A 24691-nucleotide genomic window follows, 5' to 3' on the forward strand; every position below is an offset into this window, starting at 1 on the left:
TAGGGACTCCCATGATACTTTTTATCGTTTTAATTACTAGGTACTTTAAAGGTACTTGGCACTCTATGAAAAGCGGTCGCTGGAGGGCTGGGAGTAGGGTTAGTTCCCTGAGGATGAGATGACGTTTCTCCCCTTCAGTCCCAGGTCCCCTTGGCTGACATGCAGTTGTTCTATGAGGTTTGCTTATCAACTCATTTGACCCAGGGATCAAACGATGCAGTACTTGGTGCATCCTGGATTTTAAACTTTATTATTATTGTTAGTGAGCATTATATCAAATTTACCAGCATGTGAGTGGAAATGAAGATGTTATGTAGTTTTTATATGTTGCACTGTTTCTTTAAACCATCGTGGGACTCAGTAAATACTTGTTGAATAAATAAATCCACTCAGATCAGTGAAACAAGTGGAGGGAACTGAATTCCTGTCAGTTTTCAGGAATCTCAGTGGAGGGTAGGCTGAGGGAATTTATGACTTCTCTGGAAGGGCTTTGAAGTGCCAGAAGCCTTTTTAACCAGTGGGGAGTGAGGTTAGAGAATTGGATTGGCTTTGGACCTGCAGACTGTAGCCAGGGATGCAGGGGGCCTCTAGGAGCTGTGGGCTAGGACTGTGGGTGGGAGCCTGAGTCTCCCAGGAGGGTGCCTGCCTCACCACTTGTCCTCTGCTTGCCAAACTCTGCAGATCTGGTCTCAACGGACTGGAGGAAGCCAGCTTGCATGCTTTCTGCCCAGGGCCAAATTTCCCTCTTCCCACTACAGCTGGAGATGTTCAGGGAGCTTTTACAAAGCACGTGGCCGTGTCTTCTCCTCCGGGTCTTAGAAATGCCATCCTTCAATCAGGAAAGCTACCGACTTGGACCAAATTGGTCACCTACCCTACAGAGAAAATCCCTTATGAAAACCCCCTTCTGAGAAAGCAATTTTAGACATCTGTGCTAAGAAAAACCTGGTTTCTGTTGAGAAGGGGCATTGAGGCAAGCTAAATTACAATGAAATAAGACAGTGTCACTGACAAGGAGATCCTGCTGAATAGCATTGAGAACTTTGTCTAGATACTCATGTTGCAACAGAAGAAAGGGTGGGGGAAAAATGTAATTGTAATGTATACATGTACAGATAATCTGACCCCCTTGCTGTACAGTGGGAAAATTAAAAAAAAAAAAAAGTCAACTGCGGGAGGGAAAAAAAAAAAAGACAGTGTCACTGGATTCTCTCATCATCAATGAGAACCACTAAGCTGGTCACATTTCCCTTTTTGCTTTGGCTTCTAGGAAATTCATCTGCAGCAATTTTCCTTCATGGTTGGCGTTTTTTCTAGGCTCTTTTTTCTTTAGCCTGGATTTTCTCTTTCTGTTTGCATCGTCTCATGTCATCGTTATTTCAGTTGCCTCAGCACGTTGTGGCAATAAAATAATCAAATACAGAATAATTAGTGGAGGTGCAATGCCTCTGCGCGTTGATCAGGGCGGAGTCTTCTGCAGGGAAGAGAGCTGTTGCTGGCCCTCCCGCATGGCGGCCACTAGGTGGCACCAAAGCTTTCCCACGGCCACCCTCCGCCAGGCAGTTTGGCCTGAAAGTGTTTGTGTAACTGACCATCTCTTGGACTGCTTGATACATGTTTAGGTTGCTCCTGTCCAAAATGCTCTGGCTTTTGTTCTAGGGACTGGGCAAAGCCGACCCTAAGGGAGCCTGGCTGGTTTCTTTCAGATGCTCAACTTGTAAGATCCATGTTTCAAATAAGGCAGGGCAGCTCCCAACCAGAAGGGACCAGCTCTGGGCTGTTCATCTTCCTTGGAAGCAGCTCCGTTTTCTCCACCATCCGAGGCAGTGGCAGGAGGAGACTTACCCACAAATGGAGAGTTGAGGGTGTGAGTCGAGGGAGGGGGTGGGGGAGTACTTTTCAGCTTCCCCAAGCTTTTCAGACTTCTTTTTGGAATGAACATACTGCTCCTGGTTTGAGGCACAGAACTGGACAACAGTGAGCACACCCCTAAAATAGAAACTGTTAAGAACTGGTCGTGCTGACATTACCATTAACGTTTGCCTCTGTTATTCACTCGGGGAAATTAGGTCCTTTAAAGCTCTTCTGTATCTCGGCCTCTATGCCCAAGACGAGAAAAAGAGCCTTCAGGAGTTCCCGTCGTGGTGTAGTGGTTATCGAATCTGACTAGGAACCATGAGGTGGTGGGTTCCATCCCTGGCCTTGCTCAGTGGGTTAAAGATCTAGCGTCGCCGTGAGCTGTGGTGTAGGTCACAGACGAGGCTCGGATCCCACGTTGCTGTGGCTCTGGCGTAGGCCGGTGGCTACAGCTCCGATTCGACCCCTAGCCTGGGAACCTCCATATGCCCCAGGAGCTGCCCAAGAAATGGCAAAAAGACCAAAAAAAAAAAAAAAGAGCCTTCAGTAGAAGCTGGAAGAATGTAGTTATATAAAAATCTTTAAATTCATGTCCTCCCTGAACCCAGTTGTGACAGTAGTCATGACAAAAGCTGTTTCCTTTGAGAATCCATTTTTACTCATGGTGATTTCTTGTGTTGTTTTCTCATGCCTCTAATAGGATCTGATCAGTTGTATTTTCAGAGAATGAAAGAGAAGCTGAATCCTACAATCATGAGGGGGCATTTCCGTCCAGACCCGGAACGTGGCGTGCTGTGGCCCTGGGCGCAGAGGAGGAGGTGACCTGTTCAGCTCTTCCTGCTGCTCTCCTGGAATTCAGACTTGGAATCACTGCCAAGAACTGGTCATCGTTGTGTTCTGAAGACATAGGAGGGAGAAGCTCTCAACAGTTTTCTTTGTTCTGAAAAATCTCTTCTAGGAGTTCCTGCTGTGGCCCAGTGGGTTGAGAACCTAACTGGAGTGGCATGCGGAGGCACAGGTTCAACCCCAGGCCCAGTGCAGTGGGTTAAGGATCCAGTGCTGTCATAGCTGCAGCTCAGATTCAGTCCCTGGCCTGGGAACTTCCATAAGCCGTGGATGCGGCCACAAAGCAAAGAATCTTTCCTAGGAATGCTGAGTCTACTTGGGTACCTCCTACCTGATGGATTGGAGAATTCCTTCATCTACAGAAGGCCCGGTAGGCGGGTAGGGAGTACTTGCATTTCTCTTGGGCTTACATGGGGCTAAAGAGATCAGCCATGGACTCCACAGTCTGCTCTGTACAAGTGAACATGTGGCCGCACCCGGAGAGCACTAGACGGTGGCAGACCGATAGTCTTCCAGGTGACAGCTCCCCGTCTAAGGGTCTCAGGGTTCCAGCAGCACCCAGGGCTCCATCAGCCCTTCCACCATCACAAAAGCCTCCTCAGTGGCTCGCCACCCTCCCCCACAGACACCCCAACTGAGAGGGACCCCAAATCATTTCTGTAGGGCTTGGTAGGCTTGGGACCCCCAGAAGCACCTGCTGTTTAAAGCAGGTTCCAGGTGGTGTGTAGGGTGAGCCATGGTGGGGCCATGAGCTGTGATGTGGAAAAGAGGCAAGTAAGGGATGGGTGTGAGCTAGACCAGGGCACTTGGTACCAGCGGCCCCCCCCGCCCCAGGGCGGGGCTGAGGGAAGCGCAGGGTCAAGGAGACACGGCTTTTTGTCCATCAAATAATAAACGAGGGCTAAAATCTCGATATCCTCCACCACAGCTGAGTCCAGGAGAAAAATAATTTGAGACAGCCTCCGTGTTTTTTAATTAAAGAAATTTATTGAGCATCTACAGTATGCCGGCCTTCATCACAGTAATAACTCAAGATTCAGGATCCCCCCGTGGGTCTCCGGGCCCTCCTGGATGAGGACAGTGCTGGTGGGGGGTCAGAAAGGGAAGCTCTGCCCTGTCAGTAGTGTCTCTGTGGCTCCTTCTCCGTCTCTGACCAGAACACAGGGAGGGGAGCACCTGAATGTGGTCGGGGGTGGGCTTCTGTCCCCTTCTCCCCTCATGTCACTATGGGAGCATCTTGCATTTTCTGCTTTTAAGGGGTTCGCTACCATCCTTTGGGGCCACTCAGTTTGGTAGACTGTGCTGTGCTGAGGCCGGGGGGTGGGGGGGCAGTGAGAAAGGATGGGGTCGAGGCGCATCAGAGTTGGGCTCTAAAGCATCCGCAGGGGCGCGTGTGAATATTCTGGACTGAGGGTACTGCTGAAGGGTGAGGACCAGAGGTGCCATCACTTGGCTGCTGGTCCACTTGTTGATGCTGCAATGACTGTGCTACTCCTGAGCTGGCCTCCCGCGTGTTGGGGGCTGAGTCAGCACCTCTGAGTGATTAGCATGTGGTTTTGCAGGATCTGCCACTTGCTGTGAGTCATGTTTCTGGGCAGAAGGTGGACAGCCAGTGGCCTTCTAGGAATCATCTCTGCAGGAAGAAGCTCTGTGGTTCTGTCGTCAACAGCTTGGCTCCAGCGGCACATTTTCTTGGTCTCAGGCTCCACAGGAGCAGAGGGCTGCAACCTCCGTTCTTTATCATTGACCGCAGCTGGGATCTCTTACCAACCGCAGTCTGGCGCAGGGGTTGGCAACTGCGATACTTGGGCCAAATCTGACCCTCCACCTGTTCTTATAAAATACATTGTCTTGGAACTCGCCACCCCCGTTCCTTTACGCATCCTTGGCTGCTCTCGTGCCATGATGAAGACAGAGACCACATGGCTGGCGAAACCTAAAATATTTATTATCAAGCCCTTTAAAAAAGTCTGTTCCCTCTTGGTCTAGAATTTTAAAAGACCATATTTTTATTTACTTAAATCAGAGCAGAATATTATAATTCAATTCAGAGGCCTGGAATATCCAGGATGTCCGGGGTAGGAGGTAAGATTCTCATTACAGAGGCAGCAGACTTGAGGCTTCAGCTCGTCTGAGGACTGGTTACAGCTGCCGGGAGAAATGTGTTGACGAGGATTCTGAAGCTGTGTCTGGGCTGGTGTGGGTACCTTCAGAGGGCTGTGAACTGGGCACTGAGTGATGCAGGCAAGGAGCCCCAGAGAGGGAAGTGAGCAAGGCCAGTCCTGCCCTTCCTCCCCAGAGGTACAGAGCAACCAGGGACAGCTTGGCGTTGCCCCCAGTGCCAGCACTTGGCACTGCTGAGGTTGGAGCTGTAAACATACCCTTGCTGGAGGGGGAGAGAGGTGAGATGTAAATACCATTCACTCTGTGACAGAAGCAGGCAACGGCAGGAAAAGACAAGGTCAGGTTAGAGCTCCAGCTTTAATTAAGGCTCTGCGGCACTCGTGCAGCAGCGTTGGTTCAGGACAGCATTTTGTGTAAAGCTTCCCATTTGGAGAAGAAGAGAGGGCGTTTATTAATCTGCTCCATCAAAATGCCAGTTAAAATGGTTAGGAATTACTTAAAAATGAAAAAGGGAGTGTGACGATGCATGCTTACTGGAGAAAGCAGTATAAAATGTGGTTCATGTCATTTACATAGATCTCCATGTACAGCCCTTAGATTGTGGTTTTAAAAATTGAAGCATTCTGGAGTTCGTGTTGTGGTGCAGCAGAAATGAATCCGACTACTATCCATGAAGATGTGGGTTTGATCCCTGGCCTCACTCGGTGGGTGGGGGATCCAGCATTGTCGTGAGCTGCAGTGTGGGTGGCAGGCAGGGCTGGGATGCTGCGTTGCTGTGGCTGTGGTGCAGGCCAGCTGCTACAGCTCCGATTACACCCCTAGCCTGGGAACTTCTGTATGCCGCAGGTGTGGCCCTAAAAAGATAAAATTGAAGCATCCCAGGACTACCTACCCAGTATATCTAAAATCCTACTATTCTGTAACTCCAATGAGTTACAGAATGGTTCTTCCTCAGTGACCCAAATAAATCCAAGTAGTTCTGTAGACCCCACTTGCTACAATGAATGTGTTTGAAAGGTGTATGCAAATCTAGGTTTTAGAACTCAAATTGGATTTTTTTTTTTTTTTTTTTTTGGCCACACCTGAGGCATGTGCAAGTTCCTGGGCCAGGGATCTAACCTGCGCCACAGCAACAACCCAAGCCGCTGCAGTGACAACGCCAGATTCTTACCCCACTGCACCACGAAAGAACTTCCTCAAATTGTATTTTAAATGCACCAAGAGTCTGCTAGTCATGCGAAATCCTCATAAAGCATGTTAGCCTCCTTTCCATACATGCAGATTTTCCGATGCTGGGTGACATCAGAATGCGGCATGGCCGTGGTCTGATAGACGTTCCCCCTTCTATGGGGCTGCCTCCTTTCCTTCTGGACTCTGATGGTACCTGGAAATTCTCCGGGCCACTGCTCCCTGGTACGGTAAGTCCATAGGGAGAATCCAGTAAGCTGGACCTTATGTGCACGAATTGCTCTCCTAAGTCACTTGCTATCTTTCTCACAGTCAACCTTTTGGCTTTAATTGTTTCTTCTTCACAGCATGAAAAATTACCACATCAGCTCCAGCTGACTAGGTTTTCTTTTCATTTCAAATAATTATGTGAAGCATTTAAATGACACAAGTGCACTGGAATGGAGTATTCAAAAATATTTTATGACTTAAGTTTGTTGAGAATTGATTTGCATATTTTTCCACTGAGTCCCTAGACAGAGACCACCCGTCAGGTACTAGTGGGCGGTGTGGCCAGTGTGCTAACACCTCGGTGAGTCAGGGGACGGGATTCCAGACGGACCTGGGAAGCGGAGCGCAGACCGCGGGTGGGAGCCGACTCCGGGGCGGCGGGGAGCCGAGGCGGAGGGCGTTCAGATGTAGAACTCCTCCGCGTCGCTGTGCGCCGGGCCCGCCGGCGCCGGGACGTCTCTGCGGGTCTGCTGGGCGTCGGGCACATGGTAAGGGTGCTCTGGGGGGGACTCTGTGAGCGAGGAGGCGTCAGAAGCTGGGGGAGCGGCGGCAGCTGTCGCTGAGGAGCTGGAGGACCCTTGGGTGAAGAAAGGGGGCGCTGCCCAGGAGGCCTCCGCGGTCCCCGCGCCCCCCGCGGGCAGGGGTCCTTCTCGGGAGTCCCTGCGCTCCGACCAGTGGCTGCTGCACCTTCCTGAGGGCGGCGGGGCTTCCTCGGGGCTGCAGAAGCGACTGGGGGCGGAGTAGGCCGAGACCACCGACAGGTCGGAGGAGGAGAGCCGCAGCCCCGTGTCCACGTCGGTCTCCTGGGCCCCCTCCAAGTCGTCGATGGAGACGGGGTGGCCGGGCCGGCGCTCCGACGCCCTCGGCCCTGGGCCGCCTGCGTTTGCAAACCACTGTGGTTCAGCGGAGGAGGCCGGGGAGGGGTCGCCTGTGGGCAGGCAGAACAGGGACTTGCTTCTCTGGAAGGACCACGGGAGGCTGGGAGGGCCGCTGGCTTGGCTGGCAAATTGCTGCGGGCGCCCGGCAGCCAGGCCCGCCCGGCCCAGCCCTGGGTGCAAGCTGTCCAGCGTGGGCTGCGGGCCGCTGCCTGGTGTCCGGCTCGACGCGGGGGCGCTGGGGGAAGGCGTGGAACCAGCTTTCTGCTCCGAGGCGGGGTGAGCTCTGCGGGGTTTCGGACCCTTCCTGTGTATCCTCTGTGCCTGTAGGGGGAAGAGGGCACGTCACGTTAGTCCAGGACTCGGGGGTCACCTGGGGACGGGATTCATTGTTAAACACGGCAGGAAATACGCTTTCCGACGATTGGAAACTTCTGACAATGTTGGGGCAATAAAACATCATCAGAAGCTCCATTCTCCAAACTCTGAAGCGAAAACAGAGGTAGCGGAGCTTAGGAGGATACGGATCAGACTTCTACCTGAGCAGACATCCCAGAACCCAGGAGGAGATATCACACGAGGAGACAATTCTTCCTGTGCACACGTAAGGACTCCCAACAGATGAGCCACAAGCCCAAGGGCCTGGCTAAGCAGCAAAGAAGACAACAGTTATCATGAAATACAAAAAGGATGTTAAAAGGTTTGTTTCCCTCCAAGCTAAGCACCACTTTTTGGAAATACTGTTGATGGCAGCATGGAAGGATCAGGTGGGACTTGAGGCCCGTGCATGTGTGACTGTCAGGACACATCCTAGCAGTGGCCTATGATTCAGGACAGTACGTCTTCAAGGAGGGAGGGGCTATCAGAAGATGAACATTTATTTACTTACTTGCTTTTAGGAACCATTGACTCCTCTATTTTGCCTTTCAGAAACTGGGAAAGGGGGCAGCTGACTATTGACTAATGGCATGGATCCCCCCATAGAAAATGGACAAGCAGCCTCACCCTTGAACCCCTCACCCCACCCTCCTCCTCCCCCACCCTCCCTGCAGCTCCTCAGGAACCTATTTCTGCTGCAGAGAACTGGGGACCCTGCTTCTGATGCATCCTGGACCCACCCAGGGCTGCTGTGCTCAGATTCTCCCTCTGGTCCAGCTCACCAAGCCTCAGGCCGACCTTACTATGCAAGGTTTCAATTAAATAATGGTTTGGGGGCAGTGGGTCTGGTTCTCTTCAGTATAGGGTCATCTGATTTATGAATCCCTAAAATAAGAGCTCTGAGTACAGTTTACTAGAAGGGTTATTTCCTGGCACCCAGCAAACAAGACTCTGGCCCTCCCTGGACCACAAACACCCCCACGTCCCTGTTAAGCAGGAACCTGGTTTTCCCACAGCCCATTGGGAAGTTTAGTTCAATGTAATAAACACTTACTTGTACCTATTCCAGGTAAAGGAGAGAAAACATCAATGAGAAGGGCTGTCCTCAAGCACATGAGACATAGCATCCAAAGCAGAGATCTCAGATAAGAGAATGTGGTGAGAGGTACAATGATAAGGCTGGGATGGGGGAGACCACGCCTGCCTGTGGGAACAGAGGAGTCTTAGGGGAAGTGGCCCCACAGGTGAGCCTTCGAGATGGGCAGCTGCCATCCTAGTGGGTGGAGAGGAGGCTCTGCTCAAAAGAGAGGCCAAGGCTGTTGGCAGGTAAGCAAGGGACTGGCAGGGGGACAGGGGTGGTGGGCATGCGTTTTGGCTCCGTTAGACCCCAGGTGCATGGAAAGCAGTGTTGGAAGGTCCAGCTGGGAAGGGAGTCTAGTATTGGGGTCAAGGGCATCCTGACCACCTGGGTAAGAAATCCACACACTTCACCTTCTGCTGGGGCCATACTCAGTCTTCATTCTGTCTTTTTCCTGTATGCTCATTCCTTTCATGGAGTTCTATGATCTTTCTTTGCCTAATTTCAGAAATCTCTTAATCCTATAAAGATCGATTGACTCATTTTTTTCAGTCGACATTAACTGTGAGGATCTTTTATGCAGAGCTTCTCAACTGATGTGTTTCAGCCTTGACAGGGTTATTAAAGCTGGGGTGAGATAGGGGTCTCTCTGACTAGCAGCCTCTTGCCCGTGGCTCTGATGGGAAAAAGGTCAGGAGGACGAGGCGCAGATGATTTGGGGTAAGACAAGATCTTAGCCCCTCACGATGAACAGTGCAGCGTGCAGGTGTGGACAAATGAGCCACAGTGACAAACTGAGTGGCAAAACACAGGGCGTGTGGGGGCACAAAGAAGGGAGGGGCTGGTTTTACAGAGGGTGGGCAGTACAGGGAAAGGGTAGAGAACTTGCCTGGGGAAGTCATGCTTAGTCAGCAGCTTGGAGGTGGAAGCGGGGTTTGCTGACGTGGAGGGCAGTCGGGCGTGGCAGGGATGGGCACACAGGCCCAGAAGCAGCTTGAGCAGTGGCTGCAGGCATGAACCCAGAGCAAGAGGTGAGCCCTGAGCAGTGAGAGGAGCCTCGTCACTGGGGGGCGGGGGTAGGGGAGGTGCTGAGTTATGTGTAGACACGAGGCACCACCGCACGTCACAACCCGAAGGCTGGAAAGCAGGACGGTGGCTTGGCTAGATGTGTGGCAGTGGAGGGAAGGAGAAGGGACCAGAGGGCGTGTGGGCAAGGCTGGTGGGAGGAAGACCATTTAGAAGGTGGACACCACCGGGGACTTGCATATTTTAAGATTCAGGACAAAGGAGCCACGTTTTCAGCTCCTTGAATGACTTTCTTCTTACCAATCGATTTAAATATTCCGGATTTTCTGTAGATTCCCTATCCAAACTTCCTGATGCTCTTTTAAATTTTAAAAATAAAAGCAGAGTTGATTTATAATGTTGTATTAGTTTGAGGTATATAGCAAACACACACACATAAATACATATGTACACACACATTCTTTTTCAGATTCTTTCCATAATAGGTTACTGTAAGATACAGAATATAGTTCACTGTGCCGTAGAGTAGGTCCTTACTGTTTACCTATTTAATACAGGGTAGTGTAAATATGTTCCTCCTAAATTCCAAATTTATTCCCTCATTCTTGCCTTTCCCCTTTGGTAACCATACATTTGTTTTCTATCTCTGTGAGTCTGTTTTGGTTTTGCAGATAAGTTTACCTGTATTAGTTTTTTTAGATTCCACATGTAAGTGATATAATATTTTTCTCTGTTTGGCCTCACATCATAGGATAATCTCTAGGTCCATTCATGTTGCCATAAAGACATTATTTCATTCCTTTTTATGGCTGAGTAGTATTCCATTGTGTACCACATCTTCTATATACATTCATCAGTCAGTGGTCATTTAGGTTGTTTCTGTGTCTTGGCTTTGTAAACAGTGCTGCTAGAAACATTGGGAGTTCATGTATCTTTTTGAATTAGTTTTCATCTTTTCTGGATTTATGCCCAGGAGTGGGAATGCTGGATCATATGGTAACTCTAGTTTTAAATGGAGCCTCCATACTGGTCTCCATAGTGGCCGTATCAACCTACCAAGGATGTAGGAGGTTCTGCTTCCTCTACACCCTCTCCGGCGTTTATTACTTGTAAGTTTTTAATGGTCATTCTGACTAGTGTGAGGTGATACTTCAATGCAGTTTTGATTTGCCTTTCTCTAATAATGAAGGATGTTGAGCATCTTTTCATGTGCCTGTTGGCCATCTCTATGTCAGGAGAAATGTCTGCATAGGGCTTCTTCCCATTTTTTCATTGGGCGGGTTGTTTGTTAGATATTGAGCTCTATGAGTTGCTTGTACCTCTTGGAAATTAAGCCCTTGTCAGTCGCATCATTCACAGATATTTTCTCCCAGTCTGTAGGCTGTCTTTTGCTTTTGTTAATGGTTTCCTTTGCTGTGCAAAAGCTTTTAAGTTTGATAGGTCCCATTTGTTTATTTTTGATTTTATTTTTTTTGCCTTGAGAGAATAACCTAAGAAAATGTGACTGTGATTTATATCAGAGAATGTCTTGCCTATGTTCTCTTCTAGGAGTTTTATGATGGCATGTCTCCTATCTAAGTCTTGCAGTCATTTTGAATTTACTTTTGTATATGGTGTGAGGGTGTATGCTAACTTCACTGATTGACATGCAGCTGTCCAGCCTTCCCAACACCACTTGGTCTTGCCTCCTTTGTTGAAGATTAACTGACTGTAGGGGTGTGGCTTTATTTCTGGGCTCTCTATTCTGGTCCATTGATCTGTATATCTGTTTTTGTGCCAATACCATGCTGTTTTGATTATTTTAGTTTTGTAGTATTATCTGAAGTCTGGAAGGGTTCCTGGTCCTTTTCTTAATCCTCAGTCTCTAATTCTCTGTGTGGGGGGGTGTTTGTGTGTGTGTGGGTGTCCCCATGACCTGTTGATTCTTTTCCTGCCCATCAGGCTGTGTACAACCTACTCAAGTTCTGAAGCTTTTCTGCCAAGAGTGGCTTATGGAGCTGAAGGCGAAGCAATGATAGAAATTTCTGATGATCTAATTTACAAGTCCTTAAGGAAAATGATGCAAAGTGCTTTTAGTACAGGTTGCAACTGGGTAAGGTGTGGTTCTCCTAAAGATCACAGTCTACAAAGGCCGTTCCGTGTGCATTTTATGTGCCTGGGGGACATGCTGAATATGGTGAGGATGCTGGTTCCTCATCAGGGCTTGCTGCTCTGTGGTCCAGCGTCCCCTGGACGCCCAACCCAGCTGGTCTGATTCTGTGATGTTCTGCTCTGGTTAGTGACCCTTTTCCTTGCAAGGCTCTGTACTTCACGAGGGCGATTTTGCTCATCACGTGCCCTGCCCAGTACCCGACACATAACAGGAGTGTAGCCTGAATGAAGAGTCACAGCTTGAGGATGGGTAAGGAGCCGCCCACGTGTGCCTGGGAGGTGTTACAGCTGGGCAGCTATTGAAAAGACAAACTAGTTTTCTCCATTGTTTGAGTTTGGTTAAATATAAGAGAAAAGAAGTCATGAACGAGGCTCTGTAGAGAAGGAAGTTCTCAGGGAAGGAGGCTGCTTCCAGTGGTGGGTGGGGGCGGAGAATGTTTATCAAGTAAAATGCCTGACTTATTTTTCCCAAAGGCAGCTTCCCCTGAGTGCCCCAATGTCATTTTTCCATCTTTCTTTCTTTCTTTTTTTTTTTTCCTTGTCTTTTCAGGGCCACACCCTCGGCATATGGAGGTTCCTAGGCTAGAAATCAAATGGGAGCTGCAGCTGCTGGCCTGTGCCACAGCCACAGCAGATCCGAGCTGCATCTTTGACCTACACCACAGCTCACAGCAATGCTGGATCCTTAATCCACTGAGCGAAGCCAGGGATTGAATCCCAATCTTTATGGATTCTAGTGGGCTTCTTAACCAACTGAGCCACAATGGGAACTCCTCCGATGTCATTTTCTTACTTGCTAAGTCTGCACCTGAAACTTGAATCTTCAGAGTGTTATTCAAGGAGCACACTCTAGATGAGCATGTCTGCTGTCTGAAGCTGCCTGAAAAAGGAAGCCTCTGTGAATACTGCTCCCTGAGAACCAAAAGGCCAAGGTTCCCACACGAGGCGCTGCTTGGAGACATGTGAATCTTTCCACTGTCGGAGACAGAGCAGCATTAATTTTGACTTCAATTCAGGAACTACTGGCAGGGGACGAATACCTGGTGGTTTGGTAGAGATTTTCTTCACTGTGCTTATTTAACAGAAACCTATCTGTGCTGTTTTATTTTTACTGCATCATGAAGGCAGGAGTCCAGATAAACCCTAAAATCTGCTTGGAAGAGAGGTGGTACCCAGTGTTTTTCACTGGAGGGATGCCCATGGCACTGTGGAAGTGCCTGCTGCGTGAGTGCAGTTCTAGCTGGCATAGCGTCGGCTGGTAAGGATGCAGGGGTGGGGAGCTGGAGCAGGTAGCTTTGGAGGCTCTCCCCCAGCCCGTGGTGGGCTCAGGCTAATGCGCATGTGGGACGTGCCTGCAGCAGATCCGGTGGTCTTCTCCAGCCCTGCCCTGAGGCAGAGAAGTCAGCATCTCAAAGCAGGGTCTTGTCTGTCTAATGACAACTCATATATGCCAAGGATGATCCTTCTTTCTGTGCCCTTCCCTTGGCGGTCACTCTATTCTGGCCTCTCTTACCTCCCTATCTGACCGGACAAAGAACAGCAGAAGCTGAGAATGAACCATCACATTGATGCTTTCAAGAAGCTCTTTTCCAGAGTAAAGCAAAACCCTGTGCCTCGCTCCCCCATAGAAGCCCCCTGCCCCCACTTTTGGCTCTCAGGGCTGCCCTCTGGAGCTTCTCCGTGTGACAGCAGCAGTGTCCCACAGGGATGGCTTCTCACTGAAGGAGTGCAGGCTGGCTGAGTCACTGGCATCCTGGAGTTCCCTCTTTGCTATTTATGGAGCTTTCTCTAAGGAACAGAGGAGCATTACATCAGCGAATGTGCCAAAGGCAACCGGCCAGGGAGGTCTGATTATGGGCCTGAAATCACCACAAAGCTGAAATGCAGGAAGTGACCCATGAGCTTTGAGCACAGGCAGTTTGCAATGGAAGAAGTAAGCGGTCTGTTTCAAGGATCTGGCTGTCTATAGACGGTGGACAGAATCTTTAAGAAGGGTGATTCTGTCCCTGACCCAGGGGCCCTGGGTGTACATATATACATCATGGGTCGATCACCGTCAGGGAATTCTCCCACCCTTACCCCACCTCTTTCTGAGAAAGGTCATTTCCACTTAGTCTGTCCTTGGCAGAAACAGAACCAGTGTGGCATTGCTGTGCAATGAGCCAGTAAAGACCTTTTAACCCAGGGCCCAATAAGAATTAGGTAGGCTGACTTTGCACTTTGTTGCTGGTTTCCTTTTGCTGTGCTTTTTAGTTCGATGAGGCCACACTTGTTTGTTTTTTGCTTTCGTTGCCTTTGCTTTCGGTGTCACATCCAAATTATTATCATCAAGACTGATCTCCAGGAGCTGGCTGCTGTGTTTTCTTCCAAGAGGTTTATGGTGTTTCAGTCCAAGGAGCTCGCCCATTTTGAGTTCACTACTGTATATGGTGTAAAAGTGGTCTGTTTTCCCATGCCATTCATTGCCAAGACTGTCCTTTCCCCATTATATATATTTGGCTCCTTTGTCATAGGTTAATTGACCATATACTGGGCTCCACGTTCTGTTCCATTGATCAGTGTGACTCTTTTTATGCCAACACCACACTGTTTTAATCACTATAGCTTTGTAATGATAGTTTGAAATTAGGAGGCATGATGCTTCCAACTTCTAAAGTTGCTTTGGCTATTTCACGGTCTTTTGTGGTTCCAACAAAATTTAGTGTTGTGTATCTGTGAAAACTACCATTGGGATTTTGATAGAGATTGTAATGAATCTGGGGTTGCTTTGGGTAATACGGACTTTCTGATAGTATTGATTCTTCCAGTCCATGAGCGTGGAATACCTTTCAATTCATTTGTGTTCATCCATTTCTTTCATTGAGGTCTTAGTTTTCACTGCATAGGTCTTTCACCTGCTCAGTTAAATTTATTCCCAGGTACTGTACTCTTGATGCAATTGTAAATGTGACTGTTCTCTTAATTTCTCTTTCAGATAGTTTATTAGAATATAGAAACAAAACAAAATTTTATATGCTGATTTTGTATCCTGCACTTTATTGAATTTATTAGTTTTAAGTTTCATTTGTTTTCTGTATATACTATCATTTCACCTACAAACAATAACAGCGTTCCTTCTTTCTTTTCAATTTCAGAAGACTTTTTTTTTCCCCCCATTTCTTGGGCTGCTCATGCGGCATATGGAGGTTCCCAGGCTAGGGGTCGAATGGGAGCTGCATTTTTTCATGTTGAAGTACATTCCATGATTTCCCAGTCTGTTGAAAAGCCTTGTCATAAATGTTGAACTTGGTCACATGCTTTTTCTGCAAATATTGAGATGATCATATGATTTTTAGCCTTCATTTTGCTAATGTACTATCATATTGCCTGATTTGTAGGTGCTTAACTGGGCATGCATCCCTGGAATAAATTCCACTAGAACATGTATGATCCTTTTTTTTTTTTTTTTTTTTTTGTCTTTTTGCCATTTCTTGGGCCGCTCCTGGGGCATATGGAGGTTCCCAGGCTAGGGGTCGAATCGGAGCTGTAGCTGCCAGCCTACGCCAGAGCCACAGCAACACGGGATCCGAGCAGCGTCTGCAACCTACACCACAGCTCACGGCAACACCGGATCATTAACCCACTGAGCAAGGGCAGGGACCGAACCCGCAACCTCATGGTTCCTAGTCGGATTCGTTAACCACTGCGCCACGACAGGAACTCCCGATCTTTTTACTGTATCACAGAAATCACTTGCTATATTTCATTGAGGATTTCTGCATCTATGTTCAACAGGGATATTGACCTGTCATTTTCATGTGGCATCCTTGTTTGGTTTTGATATCAGAGTAATGCTGGCTTTGTAAAATAAACTTGGAAGTGTTCCCTCCTCTTCTGTTTTGTTTTTGTTTTGTTTTGGAAGAGTTTGAGGAGGATTGGGTTTAATTTTTCTTTAATTTCCTTTAAATTCACCAATTGAAGCCATTTGGTTCTGGCCTTTGGTTGGTTGGGAGGCTGATTACTTGTTCAGTTTCCTTGGTATTAATCAGTTTGTTCAGATTTGCTTCTTCAATACTGTGTCTTCATGAGTCAGTCTTGGAAGGGTGTACATTTCTAATGTATCTACTCATTTGAGGTTGTCCAAATTGCTTGCATATAACTGCTCATGGCTGTGTCTTATGATCCTATTTCTGTTGTGTCCATTTTAATGTTCCCTCTTTTATTTCTGATTTTGAGTCCTCTCTTTTTTCTTGGTGGGTCTAGCTAAACAGTTACCAATTTTATCTTTTCAAAGAACCAGCTCCTAGTTTTGTTCATCTTTTTACTCTTTTTCCGTCTCTATTTATTTCTGCCCTGATCTTTATCCCCTTTCTTCCACTAAATTTGGGCTTCATTGTTCTTTTCCTGGCTGCTTGGGGTGTGACATTAGGCCATTTATTTGAGATCTATCTCATTTCTGGATGTGGGCATTTATTGCGAAGAACTTCCCTTTTAGAACTTATTTTACGCTGTTCCATAAGTTTGGTATGTTGTATTTTCATTGTCATTTCTCTCAAGGGCTATTTTCATTTCTCTCAAGGTATTTTTTAATTTATCTTTTGGTTTCTTCTTTGACCCATTTTGTTGGTCAGTAACATGTTGTGTAATCCTTACCTACTTGTTTTCTTTCTTCTTTTAAAAATTTTATTGCAGGATATGTGACTTACAAAGTTGTGTTAGTTTCAGGTATACAGCAAAGTAAATTAGTTGCACAGTACATATATTCATTTCTTTTCAGATTCTTTTCCTGTATAGGTTATTACACAGTATCGAGCAGATTTTCTTGTGCTGTATGGTAGGTCCTGTTTATCTGTCTATTTTATATATAGGAGTGTGTGTATGTCAATCCCAGCCCCCTATTTTATCCCATTTCCCCTTTGGTAACCATAAATTTGTTTTCAAAATCTCTTGAGTCTGATTCTATTTTAGAAGTTCTTTTGTATGATTTTTTTTTTCTTTTTGTGGCCACACCTGTGGCATACAGAGTTCCCAGGCGAGGGGTCGAATGGGAGCTGCAGCTAAGGCCTGTGCCACAGCCAGGGCGACACCAGATGGGAGCTGCATCTGTGACCTATGCCACACCTTGTAGCAATGCTGGATCCTAACCCACTGAGCGAGGCCAGGGATCAAACCTGCATCTTCATGGAGACAATATTGGGTCCTTAACCCACTGAACCACAATAGGAACTCTTTTTGTGTTAATTGTATTAGCGTCTACATATTAGTGATCTCATAGGCTACTGGTCTTTCTCTGACTTACTTCACTTAGTATGATCATTTCTAGGTCCACCCATGTTGGTGTACATGGCCATTATTTCATTCTTTTCTATGGCCGAGGAATACTCTGTTGTTTATATATGTGCCACATCTTTATTCAGTCTTCTTTTGATGGATATTTAGGTTGCTTCCATGTCAAGGCTACTGTAAATAGTGCTGCATTGAACATTCAGAGGCATGTGTCTCTTTTTTCATTTAGAGATGCTGAAGTATAGTTGATTTACAGTATTGCGATGATTTCTGCTATACAACAAAGTGATTCAGTTATGCATGTACATGCATCCATTCTCTTGCAGATTTTTTTCTCCCACAGATGACCCAAGTATTCTGTGATAGAGTTCTCTGTGCTGTACAGCATGTCCCCACTGGCCAGTCATTCCATATACCACAGTGTGCATATTGCCAATTCCAAACCCCTAGTCCATGCCTCCACCCCTACCACCTGTCCTCTTTGGTAACCATTAAGTTTGTTTTCAAAGTCTGTGAGTCTGTTTATGTTTTGCAAGTAGGTTAATTTGTATCCCTTTTTTAGAATCCACATGTAAGTCATATCATATAATGTTTGTCTTTCACTAACTTTTAATATAATAATCTTTACATCATCCATGTTGCTACAAATGGCATGATTTCATTCTTTTTAATGGCTGAGTTAATATCACATTGTATATATGTATCACATCTTTTTTATGCATTCCTCTGTGATGGACATTTAGGTTGCTTCCAAGTCTTGGCGATTGTAAATAGTGATGCAGTGAACATTGGGGTGCATGTATCTTTTCAGATTATGGTTTTCTCTGGAATGATGCCCAGGAGTGGGATTGCTGGATCATATGGTAGTTCTATATTTATTTTTTTGAGGAACCTCCATACTGTTCTCCATAATGGACATACCAATTTACATTCCCACCAACAGTGTAGCAGGGTTCCCTTTTCTCCACACTCTCTCCAGTATTTATTATTGGTAGACTTTTTAATGATAGCCATTCTGACATGTGAACTGGTACATCCTTGCTAATTATTAGAGAAATGAAAATCAACTACAGTGTTGAGCATGTTTTCATCTGTTTTTTTTTTTTTTTTTTGGTCCATCTGTATGTCGTCTTTGGTGAAATATCTATTTAGATCATCTTACCAGTTTTTGAATTTTTTTTAATATTGAGCTGCTATTGTGTTGTTTGTATATTTTGGAGATTAATCTCTTGCCAGTCATATCATTTGCAAATATTTTCTCCCATTCTGTCAGTTGTCTTTTTTGTTTTGTTTATGGTTTCCTTTGCTGTAAAAAAGCTTTTAAGCTTAATTAGGTCCCATTTGTTTATTTTTGTTTTTATTTTTATTACACTAGGAGGTGGATTTGAGGAAATACTGCTGTGGTTTATGTCCAAGAGTGTTTTGCCTGTGTTTTCCCCTAAGAGCTTTATGGTATCCAGTGTTGTATTTATGTCTTTAATCCATTTGGGGTTTATTAGCATGTATGGAGTTAGAGAGTGTTCTGATTTCATTCCTTTACATGTAGCTGTCCAGTTTTCCCAGCACCATTTATTCAAGAGACTCTCTTTTCGCCATTGTATATTCTTGCCTCCTTTGTCATGGATTTGTTGACCGTAGATACGTGGCTTTATTTCTGGGCTTTCTATCTTGCTCCATTGATCTGTAGGTCTGTTTTTATGCCAGTACCGTATGGTTTTGATGACTATAGCATTTTAGTATAGTCTGAAGTCAGGGAGCCTGATTTCTTCCAGCTCCATTTTTCTAAGGATTGCTTTGGTTATTTGGGATCTTTGCTATTTCCAAACAAATTACAAAAATTTTTTTGTTCTAATTCTCTGAAAAAGGCCATTGGTAATTTGATAGGGATTGCATTGAATCTGTGGATTGCCTTGGGTAGTTATAGTCATTTTGATTCTTCTAATCCAAAAGCATGGTATATCTTTCCTCCATTTGTTTGTGTCATCTTTGATTTCTTTCATCAGTGTCTTGTCTTGTAACAGTCTTAAGTCGATTTTGTCTGATAGCAGTATTGCTACTCCTGCTTTATTTTGATTTCCATTTGAGTGGAATATCTTCTTCCTTCCCATCACTTTCAGTCTGTATGTATCTCTAGGTTTGAACTCTTATAGACTGCATATATATGCATCTCATTTTTGTGTCCATTCAGCCTGTCTGTCTAAATGTTGGAGCATTTAATTATTGACATGTATGTACTTATTTCCATTTTCTTAATTGTTTTGGATCTGTTATTATTGGGCTTTTTTCTTCCCTTCCTCTTGTTCTCTTGTGATTTGATGATTATATTTAGTGTTGTATTTGAATTGCTTTTTCCTTTTTATGAGTGTGACCATTGTAATGTTTTTGGTTTGTTCTGTCAGGTTTTTATATAGTATTTTATATATATACAAAATTGTTTTAGGTTACTAGTATTTTTATGTCAAATGTTTTTTCAGTATTCTGCATTCATCCCTTTTTCACGATTGCTGGTTTTGGTATATTTGTCTATAGATGAGTTCCTACTTTTATTTTATGTTTGTCTTTACTGATGAGCTGTCCCACTAGAATTTTCTTTTACCTAGTTCTGGCCTTTTTTTTTCTTTTCAACTTACAGAAGTTCCTTTATCATTTGTTGTAAAGCTGGTTTTGTGGCACTGAATTCTTTTAGCTTTTGCTTGTCTTGTGAAGCTTTTGATTTCTCTGTCAAATCTGACTGACAGCGTTGCTGGCTAGAGTATTCTTGGTTGAAGGTTTTTGCCTTTGATCACTTTAAATTTATCTTGCTACTCCTTTCTGGCCTGTAGAATTTCTGCTGAAAATCCAGCTGATAACCTTATGGGGTATTTTAGTATGCTATTTATTGCCTTTGCCTTGTAGCTTTTTTTTTTTTTTTTTTTTTTTTGGCTTTTTGGCTTTTTGGCTTTTTCTTGAGCCACTCCTGTGGCATATGGAGGTTCCCAGGCTAGGGTTTGAATCGGAGCTGTAGCCACTGGCCTACGCCAGAGCCACAGCAACGCGGGATCCAAGCTGCGTCTGCAACCTACACCACAGCTCACAGTAACACTGGATCCTTAACCCACCGAGAGCAAGGCCAGGCATCGAACCTGCAACCTCATGGTTCCTAGTCAGATTCATTAACCACTGCACCACGACGAAACTCCCCTTGTGGCTTTCAATTTTTTTTCTTAGTATTTAACTTTTGTCAGTTTGATTAGTATGTGTTTTGAGGTTTTCCCTGGGTTTATCCTGTATGGTACTCTTTTTGCTTCCTCTGTTTGACTATTTCTTTTCCCCTATTAGGGAAATTTTCGGCTCTTAATCTCTTCAAATATTTTCTTAGGCCCTTTCGCTCTTCTCCTGGGAACCTTATGATTTGAATGTTGGTATGTTTGATACTGTCCCGGAGGTCTCCTAGACTGTCTTCATTTTTTCTTATTCTCTTTCCTCTTCATTTAGTTCTTTTTGTGGGTTTTTTTCTTGTCCCCTTGTCTGATGCATATTTCTGTCATTTCATGTTGTGTGACTTTCTATGCTTGCGGTCTTCTTTCTGCAAGCTGCAGCTTTTAGTTCCTCTTATTTCTGGTATCTGCCCTCTAGTGGTAAGGTTGGCTTTTAGTTCCTCCTATTTCTGGTATCTGCCCTCTAGTGGGTAAGGTTGGCCTGGGGGCTTGTGCAGGCTTCCTGGTTGGAGGGACTGGTGCCTTCTCAGTGGTGGGTGGAGCTAGGTCGTCGTCTTCTGGTGGTCAGGGCCTTGTCAAAGGGTGTGTTTAAAGATGGCTGTTGGCTCACTGTGACTTTAGGCAGCCTGTCACTTCTTTTCTCCATGTATACTAGCCTTTATCCCCTTGATAGGAGGTGCGCTTGATGCTGTGCTGACCTGAGCCCGAGATAGGGCCTCCTGTTTGCTCTGTGATTGTCAGTGTCCTGTAAGGGGCAAGGTCTGCTCCCTAGATGTTGGAGTAGGAGCCCCCAAGTCTGTTTTGGAGCTGTGTTTCTGATCTGTAGTGCAGGGTAGGTGAGTTTCGCACTCCTGGGAAAGGAGCCACTGTGTATTCCTCCACTGAAGCTGTTCACCTGTGAGTGAACTCTCTTCTGTCACATTTTCTTCCATGTGTGGCTTCATAAAGTGCACCATCGTTGGCACTGCTCTCAGCCCCACCTTAACTGTGGGTCTCTCTGTAATTGGCCCTGGTATGTCTCAGGTGTTGTTTTCATTAGGTCAGCAGTGCATATCCACTGAGCTAGGACTCAGGATTATATTATCTGTACTCCTGGCTCTGCTGTGGGATTTATGGAAGCAGCTTAGACTCTGGCCTGAACCAGCCCCCATATGTATGTGTCCACAAAGCCCACAGCTGCTCAAGCCAGACACATCTCAGGTGCAGGAACACTTGTCTGTTCAGATGTTCCACCAGCACTGAATTTATAAGGCTAGCAGCAGAAGCTGGCAGCAGAGTGTAAATCTGCAATTTGCATTGTTGGGAGGAGAGATTTTAGTTTTTGTTGGTTGGTTGGTTGATTTTTAGGGCCTCACCCGAGGCATATGGAAGTTCCATGCTGGGAGTCTAAGTGGAGCTGTAGCTGCCAGACTACACCACAGCTCACAGCAACACCGAATCCCTGACCCACTGAGTGAGGCCAGAGATCGAACCCAAAACCTCATGGTTACTACTTGGATTCATTTCCACTGTGCCACAACAGGAATTCCTTAGAACAGATACTTCTGTTTCTTCATTTTCTTTGACTTTCAGTGTTGGCGTCTATGCATTAGAGAAAGCAGCCATCTATCCCATTCTGAAGTAATGGCCTCATATAGGAGATAAAATTATCATTCAGCTCAGCCCTACTATTGGTTGTCTCTCAAACCTTTACGCAGCCTACTTTATTCTTAGTGGCTCCAGGTAAGGGAGGGAGTTCCAGACCCATCAATGTCCCAAAGTGGAGAATCGCAGCAGCTTATAAAGAATGCAAAACAGATCTCTTTCAGGGAAGCCAGGCAATGGGCATTTCCATCTGCTCTCTCTGGACTGAGGCTTGGGGTGATGGCCATTTAATAACTGTTTTTTTGTTTGCCACTGTTCCATTAGCTTGTGAAACGCAAGCTTGGTTGACCATCAGAGCCAGACTATCAAAGGATGTGTCCTCAGGATTGCAATCAGTATTGATGATAGTGATTCTTTCAAGCCAAGAGCATGGTATATCTTTCCATCCACTTGTGTCATCCTTGATTTCTCTCAGCATCTTACAGTTTTCAGAGTACAGGTATTCTGCCTCCCTAGGTATTTTATTCTTTTCAATGTGATGGTAAATGGAATTGTTTCCTTAATTTCTTTCTGCTCTTTTGTTAATGTACAGAAATGTGAGACTTTTCGATGTATTAATTTCGTATCCTGAAACTTTACTGAATTCATTGATGAGCTCTAGTAGTATTCTGGTACCATGTCATCTGCAAACAGTTGACACTTCTACTCCTTTTCCAATCTGGATTTCTTTCTCTTCTGATTGCCATGGCTAGGACTTCCAAAACTATGTTGAGTAACAGTGGAGAGAGTGGACATCCTTATCTTGTTCCTAATCCTAGCAGAAATGCTTTCAGCATTTCACTGTTGAGTATGATGTTAGCTGTGGGTTTGTCATACATGGTATTTATTATGTTGAGGTAGGTTTCCCTCTGTATCCACTTCCCAGAGGGTTTTTATCAAAAATGGGTGTCACATTTCATCACAAGCTTTTTCTGCATCTATTGAGATGATGATACGGTTTTTATTCTTTGTCAAAGGAGTGTATCACACTGATGGATTTTTGTACAGTTTAGAATCCTGGCATCCCTGGGTTAGAGACCACTTGATCATGGTGTATGATCCTTTTACGGTATTGTTGGAGTCAGTCTGCTAGTATTTTGTTGAGGATTTTTGCATCTGTTGTTCATCAGTGATATTGGCCTGTGATTTCCTTTTTTTGTGTGTGGTATCATTGTATGGTTTTGGTACAGAGGTGATAGTGGCCTCATAGAATAAGCTTGGGAGTATGCCTTCCCCTGCAATTTTTTTGGAAGAGTTTCAGGGTATGTGTTAGCTCTTCTCTTAAGTGTTTGACAGAATTTGCCTGTGAAGCCATCTGGTCCTGGACTTTTGTTTTTTGGAAATTTTAAAATCACAGTTTGAATTTCAGTACTTGTGATTGGTCTATTTGTTTTCCTATTTCTTCCTGGTTTAGTCTTGGAAGGTTGTACCTTTCTAAGAGTTTGCCCATTTCTTCTAGGTCGTCCATTTTATTGGCATATAGTTACGGTAGTCTCTTACGATGTTTGGTATTTTCATGGCGCCATTTTTAACTCTTTCATTTCTAATTTTATTGATTTGCGTCCTCTCCCTTTTTTTCTTGATGAGTCTGGCTAAGGGTTTATCAATTATGTTGCTCTTTATCAAAGAACCAGCTTTTAGCTTTGTTTATATTTTCTGTTGTTCTCTATGTCATTTATTTTTGATCTTTATGATTTCTTTCCTTCATCTAACTTTGGGTTTGGTTTGTTCTTCCTTCTCCAGTTGCTTGGGGTGTAAGGACAGGCTGTTTGAGATGCTTCTTATTTCCCGAGGTAGGACCATATTGCTATAAGCTTCCCTCTTAAAACTGCTTTTGTTCCACCCCATGTTTGGATCATGTTTTAATTTTCCCAAATGTTTTGGATTGCATTTTCATTTTCACTTGTTGCTAGGTATTTTTTTTTAATTTCTTTTTTATTTCCTATTTCTTGAGTGATCCATTGGTTGTTTAGTAGTATATTGTTTAGTCTCCTATATGTTTGTATTTTTTACAGTTTTTTTTTTTCTTAGAGTGATTTCTAGTCTTAACATGTTGTGGATGGAAAAGATACGTGATATGATTTCAGTATTCTTAACTTACCAAGGCTTGATTTGTGGCCCAGCACATGATCTGTCTTGAAGAATGTCCCATGTGTGATTAAGAAGAATGAGTATTCTGCTGGTTTTGGATGGAATGTTCTTTAAATATCAAGTCAGTCCATCTGGTTTAATGCATCATTTAAAGCCTATGTTTCCTTGCTGATTTTCTGTCTGGACGATCTGTCCATTGCTGGGGTGGGGTGTTAATGTTACCCACTATTACTGTGTTATTGTTGATTTCTCCTATGGCTGTTAGCAGTTGCCTTATATACTGCAGTGCTTCCTATGTTGGGTTCATATATAGAATTGTTATGTCATCTTCTTGGATTGAGCTTTGGATCATTATGTAGTATCCTTCTTTGTCTCTTATAACTGTCTTTAAAGTCTATATTGTCTGATACTTATACTGCTACTCCAGCTTTCTTTTGGTTTCCATTGGTGTTTTTTCCTTCTCTCCTCTTTTGGTTTGATGACCATCTTCAGTGTTGAGTTTGGATTGCTTTTTCTTATTGTTGTGTGTATCTCTTGCAGATTTTGTTTTACGTTTCTGGTCTCAATTCCAAATGCCTTTCCAATAGCCTGCATTCATACTCTCTGAAAGATTGCTGATATTGATATCATATTTGTGTGTGGATGATTTTCTGCCTTTTTACATGTTTGTCTTTACCAGTGAGCTTTCTCATTGGTAATTTTCGTGTTTCTAATTTTAGCCT

At 45.0% G+C, this 24691-nt stretch overlaps 1 protein-coding gene and 1 long non-coding RNA gene across 2 annotated transcripts in view; one reads left to right on the forward strand and one right to left on the reverse strand.

The window, feature by feature from the left end:
* Positions 1–3548, forward strand: part of LOC110255752 — a 53628-nt gene extending 50080 nt beyond the window's left edge. Inside the window, exon 4 of the long non-coding RNA XR_002336540.1 lies at positions 2558–3548. This is a non-coding gene — a long non-coding RNA (uncharacterized LOC110255752). The remainder of the gene's footprint in view (positions 1–2557) is intronic.
* FAM124A (family with sequence similarity 124 member A) overlaps positions 3678–24691 on the reverse strand; it is an 85797-nt gene continuing 64783 nt past the window's right edge. The window contains exon 4 of the mRNA XM_001925721.7: positions 3678–7484. Coding sequence (XP_001925756.5) covers positions 6687–7484 — 798 coding nt within the window. The 3' untranslated portion in view covers positions 3678–6686. The remainder of the gene's footprint in view (positions 7485–24691) is intronic.

This window comes from Sus scrofa, chromosome 11 (assembly GCF_000003025.6).
Source record: "Sus scrofa isolate TJ Tabasco breed Duroc chromosome 11, Sscrofa11.1, whole genome shotgun sequence".
Lineage (NCBI taxonomy): Eukaryota > Metazoa > Chordata > Mammalia > Artiodactyla > Suidae > Sus > Sus scrofa.